This window comes from Silurus meridionalis, chromosome 28 (genome assembly GCF_014805685.1).
Source record: "Silurus meridionalis isolate SWU-2019-XX chromosome 28, ASM1480568v1, whole genome shotgun sequence".
In the NCBI taxonomy this organism is placed as follows: Eukaryota; Metazoa; Chordata; class Actinopteri; order Siluriformes; family Siluridae; genus Silurus; species Silurus meridionalis.
The window spans coordinates 15,433,712-15,448,187 of NC_060911.1; the positions used below are offsets into that span (position 1 = coordinate 15,433,712).

A 14,476-nucleotide genomic window follows, 5' to 3' on the forward strand; every position below is an offset into this window, starting at 1 on the left:
TGTGTTGTTGAGTGTGTGTTACTAGGTGTATATTATTGAATGTGTGTAACTGAATGTGTTACTAGGTGTGTGTTATTGAATGTGTGTAATTGAGTGTGTGTTACTGGGTGTATATTATTGAATGTGTAATTGAATGTGTGTTACTAGGTGTGTGTTATTGAATGTGTGTTGTTGAGTGTGTGTTACTGGGTGTATGTTATTGAATGTGTAATTGAATGTGTTACTAGGTGTGTGTTACTAGGTGTGTGTTACTGTGTGTGTGTTGTTAGTGTGTGTTACTAGGTGTGTGTTATTGAATGTGTGTTGTTGAGTGTGTGTTACTGGGTGTATGTTATTGAATGTGTGTAATTGAATGTGTGTTACTGGGTGTGTGTTATTGAATGTGTGTTGTTGAGTGTGTGTTACTAGGTGTATATTATTGAATGTGTAATTGAATGTGTGTTACTGGGTGTGTGTTATTGAATGTGTGTTGTTGAGTGTGTGTTACTGGGTGTGTGTTATTTCTCCTGTGGTTAATCGCTGAGATCTCACTAATCTCACGTTTCCTCGTTCAGGCGTGTGCAGTAAAGCTCAGGGTTGCGACATTAATCGCGACGAAACATTTATCAAGGAACTCTTTTCACACTCTGAGGAACCTTCAGGAACCTTCTGGAAAGCACCACAAGGAGGTTTAGTGCTTTGTGGAGAACATTTCTCTCCACAATCATGCTCATTTACATTGATGGCGTTTGGTAGATGCCCTCAACCCATTTTTCTTGATCTCATCTACACCTGGGCAGGTGAGGGACAGGGGCCTTACTCAAGGGCCCATCAGTGGGAGTCTGGTGGTGCTGAGACTCACATCTGAACTCACAACCTACTGATTAGAAGCACAATGCCTTAAATAGTGTGCTACCAGTAACACAAACACACACACACACACACACACACACACACACACACACACACACGTTTCTGTAACAAACAAATCCACTTATCGAGACAATAATAAAATTCATTCTGATGAGTAAGAAATAAAAATTATGGGGTGTGTGAGTGAGTGAGTGTGTGTGTGTGTGTGTGTGTGTGTGTGTGTGTGTGTGTGTAAATCCGTAATCCGTACTACAGCACTCTGTGATGTCATCTTCACTATTTAAATGGTCCTGCGTGTGTGTGTTCTATCAGCGATTCAGCTTTTAACCGAGACATCAGTAGGAGTGAAGGTAATAAATGCATAAGTGTGTGTGTGTGTGTGTGTGTGTGTATTAACTTTATTCTATTTTGCTTTAGGGAACACATTCCAGAGTTATGAAGGTCACAGTGTGGATGTTGTGCCTTGTGTGCGTGGCCTGGGCTCTCAGTGTGGGCATGGCCTGGGCTGTACATGTGGGTTGAACTGTTTATCAGAGTTGTGTAGTTGTTTTTGTGTATTTGTGTTATTTATTCTCCCTGGTATGTCTTTCAGCCTGAAGTTGATGATTATGGTGAAGCTCGCGTGCTCACATCCGACTCGGACTCTGATGAGGTTTGGAAAAATGGTTGTACTCAGAAAACACGATGTCAACACACACACACACACACACACACACACACACTCACACACACACACACACACACACACACACACACACACACACACACGTGTGTAGATCAGAATTCTGTATTTTCTGAGTACAGGATCTTTGCAGTGTGACTGTAGATGATGTTGTGTGTTTGTAATGATCAGGTGTTTCTATTCACTGATTCAGGATCAGATCCTTCATCTCCTGCAGAGTTTCCTCTCAAACCTCATATCTGCTCTTCTCCACTCCACTCCGAACCCAAGCGATGCCGCGGCGACTCCTGGTCCGAACTGATACTCGGAAACTCGAAACCCTGTAGTTCTCTTTTCACACTTTCCTTCATCCTGAAAATAAAACAGCAACTGCACCAAACAGCAATTACTTGTCAAGTTCATTCTCCAGTTTTGTGTTTGTTACAGTTTTTCTCAGTCGCTTTGGAGCCTTTCCCAGATCAGAAATTTAATTCTCAAAACTACATGTTCAACCACCACGTCATTTAGTGAACATACTGTAATAAAACCATTTCCCGTTGATCAAATAGCAACGCTTTTGTACATTAATTTAACTGATTGTGTCCGAGTGTCTGCTGTTTCCTACATTATATGTTGTTTATGTTCATGATGATCAAAACATCGCAGCATCAGTTCATTGTAAACGTCATTAAATGTAAAATGGTTAAACCAGTTATCAGAATCTATGAAATTTCAATTTCTATTAAACTTTTTTTATTGTGTAAATGTGTTGAATTGATGAAATGTGAAGACGAAGCTTGATTGACAGTAATGAAGTCGAGTGAACGGCATCAGATCAAAAAATCATCAACCAGATCTCTAAAACAGGTCAAAGGTGAATCTCGTGAACCTTCAATTGGAGAGTAAATACAGACAAAACACAGAATTATACAAATTCAGTGGATGAACAACTTGTGCATTTTAAGTCCCTGTGATCCAAACTATAGTTTATATCAAGAAATCCTGAAACTGTGCATCATACTGACAACATGAATAAACATATTGATGATTTTTTTTGCAATCAATGAAAAAGAGACTTTTTATTCTGATGGGAATGAGATGTTTATTGACACAAACACTTACTTTTGAGAGATGAAGTAAAGGTTTTGAGAAAAGTTCAAGAAATCCAGTGTTGTGCTGTTTGTACACATTGTTTTAAGAAATGCACTGATTTGCAAATATTAAGGATGATTTGAAAAAAAACTGTAACCCAGTTTGAAGCGTACGCACTTCTGTCATCACACAACCATCAAAAGAAAAACATGAACACAAACATTTATGTCCTAATAAATCAATCTAATGTTCACTTACAACCAGGTGAACACCAGCGGCGTGCGAGATTCCAGTACAAAACTGAAATTTAAATGAAAACGTATAATCATGTGAAATAATGAACCACTGCTGTAAAAGGGAACAAACAAACACGTGATCCTGTATAGTTTGGAAGATTCGGCGCTGGGACTCGCCCCGGGGGAACCCATGAGCAACTCAGATATAGTCAAATTCCAGTGTATTCCAATGTAAAGTTTTATTAAATCCCAAAAAACTCAGGGTAAAACACAAAAATGTAAGAAACAAAAAGTTAATGAAGCAGTCACAAAACAAGCGCTGGAAAAATCTTCACAAAAACCTTTACAAATAATTGTAACTAGATAAAGAATACGCCAAGGTTGGTCTTCTGTGACTCGGGACAAGGCTGAGGAGACCAACATACACAGGACTGACTAAACAACATGAACAACCAAACGAAGAAACAGGGACACAGGGATTAAATACACCTGGGGGATTAGAGACAGGTGGCAAAAACTCATTAAACAGAAGAGAATATGAGGGGAATTATAGCGACATCTGGTGGACAAAAAGATCACACCCATTTAATTGTGTAATTGTTTCCTACATGATTCATTGTTTATGTCGGTGTTGATCCAAACATATTATTCTGTTTTTCACCTGAATAGTTTTAACCCCCAAAACATCACGGCATCGGTTCATTTCATTAAGTCATTTAATGAAAAATGGTTAAACGAGATCTAATAATCTGTCAAGATCATCGTCTTCACATTTTTGTCTTGAATTGATGAATTGTGCAGACGGATCTTGAATGTCAGATCAAACAATAATCCACAAGTTCACTAAAACAGGTTGAAGGTGAAGATCACATTGTGAGACACTGAGTCAGGAACATTGACATCAACACAGACCACAGTGTGGATGCTGAGGTTTTTAATGAGAGAAAAAAATAAACATTACAGACTTTTAATTAATAAACACACACACCCACCACACACCCACTACACACACACACACACACACACACACAAATTTACTAAACACACACTTCAACATGATCCCACAAGACGTTGATGTTGTTGGTGCTGTAGTGTTTAACGAGCTTCTTTTTTTCTGTTAAAACACAAAAGATCATTAGAAATATAGGCCAGCCAGCCAGCCAGCCAGCCAGCCAGCCAGCCAGCCAGCCAGCCAGCCAGCCAGACAGACAGACAGACAGATAGATGATAGATAGATAGATAGATAGATAGATAGATAGATAGATAGATAGATAGATAGATAGATAGATAGATAGATAGATAGATAGATAGATAGATAGATAGATAGATAGATAGAAAGAACCTGTGGAGTCGTGTCTGGTGTGATCTTCTCTTTCCTTCTATCCTGCAGGATTTTCAGCCCAAGTCTAGATGAATAAATAAATGAATGGATGAATAAACAGCGATACACACAGAAAGGTGAGTACGGTATGTAACTATGTGAATGATTGTGTTGGAGTTGAACACGTGGAGGAAACAGGAAGTGAATGAATGGAATGTTTATTATTTATTGGAAAAATAATGACTTTACCTTCTGCATCACTCCGAACTCCAGCGAGCTTTTTCTGATGGGAGGAAAAACTTTATTCTTTAATCCCTCAGACAAAAATAATGCAGTAATAATAATAATAATAATAATAATAATAATAATAATAATAATAATAATAATAAGGTGTGGTTACTGCAGCAGTGGGGTGAAGACCATCTTCACGTGCGGCTGAATAGACGGGAGAAGTTTTATTATTAATATGTGTGTTATCATTCGTAATAAAGAAAAAGTAAGAATCAATAATGTCTCTAAATTATTTAATTGAAAATACAATATTGTGTGTGTGTGTGTGTGTGTGTGTGTGTGTGTGTGTGTGTGTGTAAATAATAAAGCCAAAATAAATAACAGAAATGAGTGTAAATACCATTAAGGCCCGAAAGTCGTTCCTGTTTGTCTGCAAAAGAATAAATCACTCAAAAATCGTCTCAGTATAAACAGTTTTTCTCAGTTTTTTTGCTTGAAAAATCACACTTTTATAATTGCAGTAATAATAAGTAAATAATAAACAAATATTTGTGACTTTACGTTTCTTTATAAAGAAATAAAAAAAAAAAAAACATACTCTTGATAAGACAAACATGTTTTCCCCCTGCGGACAAAATGAAAAAAGATGTAAAACTCGGAGGAATAGAATTAATGTAGAGTTAAGAGTTGATTTTTGTTTCTTTAGTGGGAGTTTACACACCTCTCTCAGTGGCAGAGTGAAATTCAAATCCTGAAAAAATATATATATTTTATAATGATAACATGTTTTGCAACTCATTTTACTATAATTTAAATTTAATGTATTATTATTATTATTATTATTATTATTATTATTATTATTATTATTATTATTATCATCATCTTTATTATTATTATTATTATTATTATTATTATTATTATTATTCAAGATTCAATATTTGTATTTGTCACAAACACACTAATATACATAATTACAACTTTTAAATGTAAATATTTTTCATATACAATATAATATAATTGTATATAATGATAATAATTTATAAAATATAAAAAATCACAAGATAATAATCACCTGCAGTGTGATATTGTCCGTCTGTGTGTAAAGGGATATTAGAGTCATTATTCCAGACACAATCGTTATAATTTCATCACATTATAACAGTCATTTTTATATTTACACCATAAATTATTACGATCGTAAAAATCATTTGATTACAAAATAAATCAGACCTTGAACAGAGGGATGAACTGAAAGTTGGGCTGAAACACAATTCACATAAAACCTCATTAAGAATCGAGAAAATCACCAAAAATAAATAAATTAATAAATTAACTTCTGAATTCATTCTCAGAAAATATTAAGGAAATAAAGTGAAAATGAAGAGACCACTGGACCACAAGACCAACATGAGGCATTTGGTAAGACTTACACTGAATGGTTTTTCTCCATGATGTGGTGGTCCTCTATGTGATCCTCCATGTGATCCTCTGTGTGATCCTCCTCTTAGTTCTGCGAATTCTACAGGCATCCCAATTCCAAAATCCTGTCCAAAATATTGGCATCAAACAATTATATAGTAAAATAAATGCATTTTAGGAGGATCAGGAGAATACTTGTGTTTGATAACATTTTTTCTCAGTCCAAATATTTACATCTTTCATTTGGATTTAAACCCAAAGTAGAAGTTCCACTCATGCATGAATCAGTGCAAGAAAATATCATTTTTGACTAATAATCTAGCAGAACTCCCTCAGATTGAATCCTCTTACATTTCTTGGCCCGTCTCCAGATGGACTCCAGGATTGGTCACCATCTGATGCTCTCATCTGTCCAGGCTGTAAAAGTGGTACATAACATTCTCAGCAAATTAGCATTAGAGGAAATCATCTAAATAGATATGAATCAGTTTGCTCATGTATGTGAACCCACCACAACTGGAGGCCGATCGCCTCTTCCACCAAATCGTTTAGTAGTTTCATTCTTTGCCTTGTGATGTTTCCCCAATGACTCAGAACTGTCATTCTTTGGCGTACGATGTCCTCCTTTAGTCCCAGGGCGTTGTTTCATTGCAGAAGGACTTTGCATTGGTCCAGCTTCTCCTCCCATTGTTCCAACTCCTCCTGTAAATCCAGGATTTCCTCCTCCCATAGGCCCAGGACCTCTTTCCATTGGCCCGAAAGCGCCTCCTCTTGGGCCAGGATGCCTTCCCATTGGCCCTGATCCTCTGCCCATTGGCCCAGATCCTCCTCTCATTGGCCCAGCTCCTCCTCCCATTGGCCCAGATCCTCCTCCCATTGGCCCAGCTCCTCCTCCCATTGGCCCAGATCCTCCTCCCATTGGCCCAGATCCTCCTCTCATTGGCCCAGATCCACCTCCCATTGGCCCAGATCCTCCTCCCATTGGCCCAGATCCTCCTCCCATTGGCCCAGATCCTCCTCTCATTGGCCCAGATCCTCCTCCCATTGGCCCAGATCCTCCTCCTACAGGACCAGGACCTTGCTGCCAGCCATTTTCTGGCTGTAGATAAAAATAAGCCTTTTAAATCAGGTACATTCATTTTCCTATTTGTATTTGAATAATTATAATTATTTCACTGCAACACCCACAAGTTGCCCACATAAACCCATTTCAGATTCATAAAAAAATATTTACTCTAATAATAGTCCAGAAGCAGCCAGAACCCAATAATTATAATTTCTTTGCTTTAATAAAATAAATCAAAGGTTTTACCCACATGAGCAACAGTTCCAACAACCAGCAACACCACCAGAAACACCACGTCCATTTCTGCTGGGAACAAAAACAGTATCACACGTTAAAGCCACAGTATTGAAGGTGAAAATGAGTTTAACATCATTTCCAATTCATTCAACACAAAGAGTTCAGCACTTTAATCCAGAGTCGTCCTGGAAAATCATATCGATTTTCACTTCTAGATTGCTGGATTTGATAATGATACAAAAGTCTGGACGTGATTTACCTCCTTCTTCTTCTTCCTCCTTCTGCTCTACTCTCCGACTTCTGATGCTCTATTTATACTGTACACTGAGAGTTGAGAAACCAACACAGTTGCTCAAGAAAAGCAATCGTGAGCGAACACAGATGCAAGAACATAGAAACCAAACCTGCCCGTACTGGATACACCAACGTGCCAAAAGTATTGGGACACACCCGACTTTTCCAGTGAATGTCTTTGGATGTTCCAGCACCATTAAGATATTATTTGGAGTGAAAGATCTCATGCTATAGAGCCCCAACCCTGAAAGAAAAATATGAACGCTGACTGCACCCCAGGCCTCCTCACTTCCTCTCCTCTATCTAACACCCTTGTGGCTGATTGAATCTCCACAATGAACATCTTCCCAGAGGCGTGGAGGTTATTATAAGAGAAAATGGCGACTCAATATGTAATGAGATGTTCACATGATATAGACATACAGAACCGATCTTATGGTCGGGTGTCCACAAACTTTTGCCTCTTCTGTATTTCAGTGTGAAGTTTAGATCATTTCGAGTTTATTATCCTGAACACTAAAAACGAATAACTGAAGACATGTTGATGAAAATGGAATTGTGATCATCTGAAGGTTGCCATGTTGCAGTGTTTAATTGTTGTATTTATAAAAACATACAAAACAGCAAACATACGAGCAAAATAAAAAACAAAAGCTCAGACATCACAAAGACTTTTGAAAATCTTTTGCAATTTCTTTAATTGATCGGTGTTGACGCTGGAACACGCCGCAGACTAAAGCAACACCTAAAGCTTCTTGTTTTGCTTCATGCCTCAGAGGTTTTATCTCTCTTTTAGCAATCTGCACGTGTGGAAACATCTCGCTGAAGCCATGGAGAAGGAATCTGGAGGAACCTGATCTAACCGGATCGTTCCTGATTGCGTAAATAAGATGCCCGAATACATATTTAGTAATTGTACTTTAATAATAAACATTTGCCTCATATTTTTTTATTTGTCTACATCCTGTTTTTCAGCCTCAAACTGATGGTGATCATCAGACTTGCTCTGCTCCATTACAATGAGGTTTGCAAAGAAACCTAATCGACTTCAAAGCAACAAAGCAAAAAATGCGATTTAGGATTAGATGTTTGTGGACACCTGACTATAAGATTGCTTCTTTTTGAACATCCCATTCCACAGAGTCTCCATTTCCTCTTATAATAAGCTCCACTCTTCTGGGGAGATGTTCCACTAGATTTTGTAGAGATTTTTAGAGATTTGTTGAGCCACAAGGGTCAGGTACTGATGTAGGAGAGGTGTCGCGATGGGAAGATCGGATCATTTTAGTGACTTGGTTCTTTGAAATCAAAATGAATAAATATTGTTTTATTAATCATTCAGTCCATTTGATCTGAAATAAAATAAAATGATTTACCTACATACGTACACACCAGCGTCAACTATCGTCCAATCGTTCAATCATTTCAGTCCAATTATTTATATATGTATATTCTGTATAACTGCATAGCATCGATAGGAGTCACGTGATAAAAGAATGAACGACTCGGAGTCACGTTAAAGAGTCGTTCAAAATAAACGAATCATTAATAAACGACTCCTCGCTAGGGAGGAGACCTGGGGTGCAGTTCGCGTTCACATTCATCATATTCATCCAAAGGTGTTCAGTAAAGTTGGAGCTCTATAGAAGGAGATCTTTCACAAGCTTCCAACCAAAGATTTGGGTCACCTACTTCAAGTGAAGGAAAGATTTCATGCTAGCTCTTCCAAAGACATCCTGTCCTAGTGTGTGGGAAGAACCACATATGGCTGGAGAAATCGTCTGTCCCAATACTTTTAGAACATATAATGAAGTTCTAATATAAACACTAAGACGGATGAGTAAATTGGGTTCATGTTAAAAAGTAATTCAAAATATAGAATAATGTAAAATGTGGGATATTGGTAGCAGGTCTATGCCTCAGCCACTAGGTGGTGCAGGTGTTATGTTTATGAGATATGGAACCCAGGCAGATAAATTGCAGTCAATAGGAAAAGTCATCACAAGGTCAAATGTTTGTTATATTCTATAATTTCATTGATGTTGTACTGCGGTACAAGGATTGTAATAATAACCACCAGCATCTCAGTGATCAGTGTCCAGTCCTGCTATGTTCTGAACAGTTTACTATTTATTCAAATGAAACGCTGATGTTTCTCGACAGTGGATCTCGTCCCCAATAATTCTGACCTCATTACACTTCAATGCTGTGAGGTAGCTTCAAAGCATTTTAAAGCATGCCAACAGATTGCAGCACAAGACTACACTCACAGTCACAGGGAGCACCGATCTTCATAAGTCTGTGCACCAATAGACATCGTCCTGGAGCTGTGCAGCTGGTGCAGTTCTGACCAAGTAAAACAACACGATCTCACAAGACGTTCCAGAAAACCGCTGTATTGCTGTGCAAGGGGACTGTTTTAAAGCTGACAGTGTGGAAACGTAGATAAATAAAGTACTTTCTCGTAAACAGAGCGATACCTCGTATATATTACTCAGATTCTGACCCTGATTTAGTTTACATCATTATTATATATTTACGGGTGATGTATCATGTGGAATTCAACGTAGGTTGATCTTAGGCTCATTACTGAAGACACTGAGACTTTTAAGGTTTTCCAGAGATGTCCCTTTTGTTTCTATGCAACAAACACAGTAATGAAACACTCTGAAGATCTCCTTTTACCGAACAAATCTTTGAATGTTCAGATAGAGAGTTACACACTTTTCAGAGTATCCAATCTCAGACTGTGTTCTGTATTGAGTTGGACTTGTCTCAGTTTTGCACGTTGGTTTTGATTAGCATGGTCTTGCTCTCGATTAAACGATTGTCAGGATGTTTGTGTTGTCTTTTCTTTTTTCTTTTCTTTTCATTAACAGGTTCGATAGCTTTGTTTCTTGATCTTGATCTTGACTCAGTCTTGACAATCCTACATCAAGAAAAACAAAACTGTCTAAATAGAAATAATAAATAAAAGCATGATTTAAGAAGATACAGACTAGAAACAAGTCAAAAGATCGTCCAGTGCAGCGAGATAATTACACTTGCTATGATTTTTTGAAATAAGAAAACTAATATCGATTCTTTAGAAAAGAACAAAACGTCTTTAAATAAACATTAAAGCGCTCGTTTCAAGCAGCCAAATGAATCTGATCAACTTAAAACTTGCTTGTTCATTTTTTATTTATTGATTTTAAATTTGCTTTTTGTAATTTGTGTGAAAAGATCTGAAAACCAGAACAAGAGAATTCCTCTTAGTGCTCAGTCCTAAGTGTGATCAAGGCCTCAACTGATGGAAATAAAAATAACAAAAATCCTAATAATCGTACACAATTTGCTTTTGAATAGTTTTTATTTCTAAAATAAGATCAATAAGATTTTTATCTCTAGAAATAAGGATGTAAGTCCTGACTAAATGAGGAGTTTTTGCAGTGTACAAGGCCGTGATAACCGAAGCCCAGCGGTGGGTTTTGGAGTCGAGAAGCCCATGATGGAGACTGGGTCGTTCCTCATGAGTGCTCTACAACCTCTTTGCCAATACACCAGATAACCTCTGCATCCATCTGCTTCCTGTCTGATGCGATTTCAAAACGTTTCACAACGACTTGTGTTGCTCAGGTGCATCTCAAACTCAGCACTGCAAACATTTGCTTTACACTGTTGCCAAATTCGGAGCGATGCTCAGGTGATTGCGTGCCAAGCGAATAGTTTGTATTTCCCCCGGCGCTGATTGGCCACTCCTGAGGAAAAACGCTCTTTATAAATCGGGTCTTCGAGCTGCCTGACATCGAGATCCTTCCTTCTTTTCGAGCTGCCTTGAAAGGTAAGATGATTATTTAACTGCATTTTCTGCTGGTAAACTAACTGTGCTAACTTCTGTTTTGCGACTGTAGCTGTCGAAGATCGCAGAGGAACCATGAAGGTCGTGTTTATCGCCGTGTTTCTCATCGGACTCGTCTGTGCCGTCCCTGTGAGTGCCGATTAGCCCACATAGCTTCTCTCTGCATTGCGTTGCAATGATGCATTTCTTGAAAGCAAATAAAACGATTTGACTTGAACTGCACTCTTGTGTAAAATGCGTCTCATTTTGTACTGAAATCGAATACTGAACACCGTCCTGAACTCAATCTTTATATTTATTTCTTTTAACATTTATAACTTTCTTTTTTCTTTTCTATCATAATCTCTAATTTCAGATTGGAAAAATTGACCGTGAGTTCTCAATTTGCCCCAATTACAGCTTTACAGCCTTTTGGCATCCAAGTTGTCAGTTTGTTGATGGAATTGGAAGTGTTGTGTTCAAGAGCACCTTCATCAAGACCATGACCTGAGGCACCAGAGTCTGAGTCAAGCCTGAGTGTGAGAAATGACACAAAATAGCAGAACACCACACGTGACCGAGTCAATGTCAAGTTCAAAACCGATACGTATACGTTTTCTTTGCTTTATTATCAGAAATAAAATTCCACATGAATGAACTAAAATAACCTGCCTACTTTGGAATTGTGTCCAAATAAGAATATATATGCACATAGGGCAGGTTAAACCCGGTTCACCCCGGCTCATTGTACTCGCAAGCACCGCAGAGTAATCCGAATTTATATCCCTGGCTTAGGGAGGTAGAGGAGCCTGCACAGAAAACACTCATACACCTTCCTGAGATTTAAGCTATAAACGAGCTGTGCCTTATTTTGAAACAAAATTACTTAAAATGTTCTTGATCTCTATAAATCCAGGCACAGACATTTACACTTTGTACTGCAATAGTACAAATAGAACAAGGCAACAAACTCAATACTGTATATTCACGACTCCAATACTTTTTCATCTTTGTTTATCAGGAGGTGGGAGCTCAGTCGTTAAGGCTCTGGGTTACTGATTAGGGGGTCATGAACATCTTTGGGATGAATTGGGATAACACATGATGGTCAAATTTGGTGTTCATAATTCCTGGTGGATATTTTCTTCCATATCTCAACAATTTCCAGATTGTTTTTCTGATCAAAGTTATTTAACATATATCAGTTCCTGATCATGGAGTTATTCTTGCTTTCAGCTTCACAGCGAACATGTTTCGATGAATTTGGGTTGCAAAAAAACAAGCTGTTATGAACGATAAGGATAATGATAATGTGTCATTATTACTGAAAATATGATTGTATACACACACACACACACAAACATATAAATATATGGATAGTTTTTGTGTTTTACAATAACTTGTTTTGCTGAACCCCAGTTCCCCTTGGACTTGATCTGAGACACAACCTCTGAGAGTGAGTATCCTGAACCCGAGCCTCATAAGTGAGTGGTTTGAAGAGTGGAGATCTACAATAGGATGCAACCCGCCATCCTTCTTCGGAACAACGAAGTACGAGCTGTAGTAGCCTGACTCTCTGACCAAGGGGGAGGGAACCACATTGATGGCCCGCTTCCTCAGGAGAGCCTGCTCGGGTTCCACCAGGGTGGGACACATCCCATTAAACCGGGGAGGAGACGACAAGAACTGAATCGCGTAGCTTTTCTCTACAGTACGCAGGACCCACCTAGGGACTTCTGGCAGCCCTCCCAGACTGACAAAGTTCCACAGGGGAACCAACCCCTCAGGTCAGCCAGCCCCTACTTGGGCTTAGAGCGTCGTCAGGGGCCCCTAGGACCTCCCCGTGGAAATAGTGTGGCAACGCATTCTTTCCGGGCTATGCGGCACCTGAACATACCAGGCTGAGGCTGCCACCAAGCAGCCCCACTGGAGCAGCGAGGAAGTACCACTGAAACTCTGCCGCGGTCTCCTGAACCTGCCAGCAATCGCCCTTAACTACAGCGTCACCAGATCAGGCCGTTTAGAAGAAAGCCCTCACTATCTCTCATAGCAGGCCAGTCTGGTATGCCTGCAACACACTCATTGTGTGGAGGCAACCCACAGTCTGACCTGCTGCGTAGCCCTACCTACCAGAGCCAATGTGGCTCTTTGTAGGCAAACCAAAGCCTTCACCGATGCAACCCTTGTGGAGAGATAGCTAGCTAGAGTAGCTACCATAGTTTATATCAAGAAATTCTGAAACTGTGCATCATACTGACAACATGAATTAACATTTTGATGATTTTGTATGTGATCAATGACAAAGAGACTTTTTATTCCGATGGGAATGAGATGTTTATTGACACAAACACTTACTTTTGAGAGATGAAGTGAAGATTTTGAGAAAAGTTCAGGGTTTTGCAAGAAATCCAGTGTTGTGCTGTTTGTACACATTGTTATAAGAAAAGCACTGATTTGCAAATATTAAGGATGATTTCAGAAAAGCTACAAAGCAGCTGAGAAAAACTGTAACTCAGTTTGAAGCGTACGCACTTCTGTCATCACACAACCATCAACAGAAAAACATGAACACAAACATTTACAGAGGCATTTTATGTCCTAATAAATTCTCTCAAATAAATCAATCTAATGTTCACTTACAACCAGGTAAACACCAGCGGCGTGCGAGATTCCAGTACAAAACTAAAATCTTTATAAAATTGTTTAATCATGTGAAATAATAAACCACTGCTGTGAAAAGGAACAAACAAACACGTGATCCTGTATAGTTTGGTAGATTCGGCACTGGGACTCGCCCCGGGGGAACCCGAGAGCAATTCAGATATAGACAAATTCCAGTGAATTCCAATGTAAAGTTTCATTAAATCCCAAAAAATTCAGGGTAAAAGACAAAAACATAAACAAAAAGTTAATGAAGCAGCCACAAAACAAGCGCTGGAAAAATCTTCACAAAAACCTTTACAAATAATTATAACTATAAATAATACGCCAAGGTTGGTCTTCTGTGACTCGAGACAAGGCTGAGGAGACCAACATACACAGGACTGACTAAACAACATGAACAACCAAACCAAGAAACAGGGACACTGGGATTAAATACACCTGGGGGGATTAGAGACAGGTGGCAAAAACTCATTAAACAGTAAGAGAACATGAGGGGAATTATGGCGACATCTGGTGGACACAAAAAGACCACACCCAAACAGTCTGCACTACAAGCTGAATATGTATCAGTGTTGCCACAATG

General features: G+C 38.7%; 1 protein-coding gene and 1 long non-coding RNA gene across 2 annotated transcripts; one reads left to right on the forward strand and one right to left on the reverse strand.

Annotated features, from left to right (window-relative positions):
- Positions 1-1,293: 1,293 nt before the first annotated feature.
- Positions 1,294-1,806, forward strand: LOC124381658. The gene is made up of 3 exons (XR_006924907.1): positions 1,294-1,365; positions 1,445-1,504; positions 1,728-1,806. It is a non-coding gene; the product is annotated as an uncharacterized LOC124381658 (long non-coding RNA).
- Positions 1,807-4,558: 2,752 nt separating this feature from the next.
- On the reverse strand, positions 4,559-12,885 carry LOC124381225 (keratin, type I cytoskeletal 9-like). Its single transcript, XM_046842651.1, has 12 exons — positions 12,803-12,885; positions 11,656-11,762; positions 7,129-7,184; positions 6,324-6,911; positions 6,164-6,229; positions 5,824-5,937; positions 5,624-5,653; positions 5,466-5,486; positions 5,115-5,144; positions 4,992-5,018; positions 4,794-4,823; positions 4,559-4,597 (listed from the first exon to the last, which is right to left on the reverse strand). The coding sequence occupies exons 1-12, from the start codon at positions 12,883-12,885 to the stop codon at positions 4,559-4,561; spliced, it is 1,191 nt and encodes a 396-aa protein (XP_046698607.1).
- Between the last annotated feature and the right edge of the window lie 1,591 nt (positions 12,886-14,476).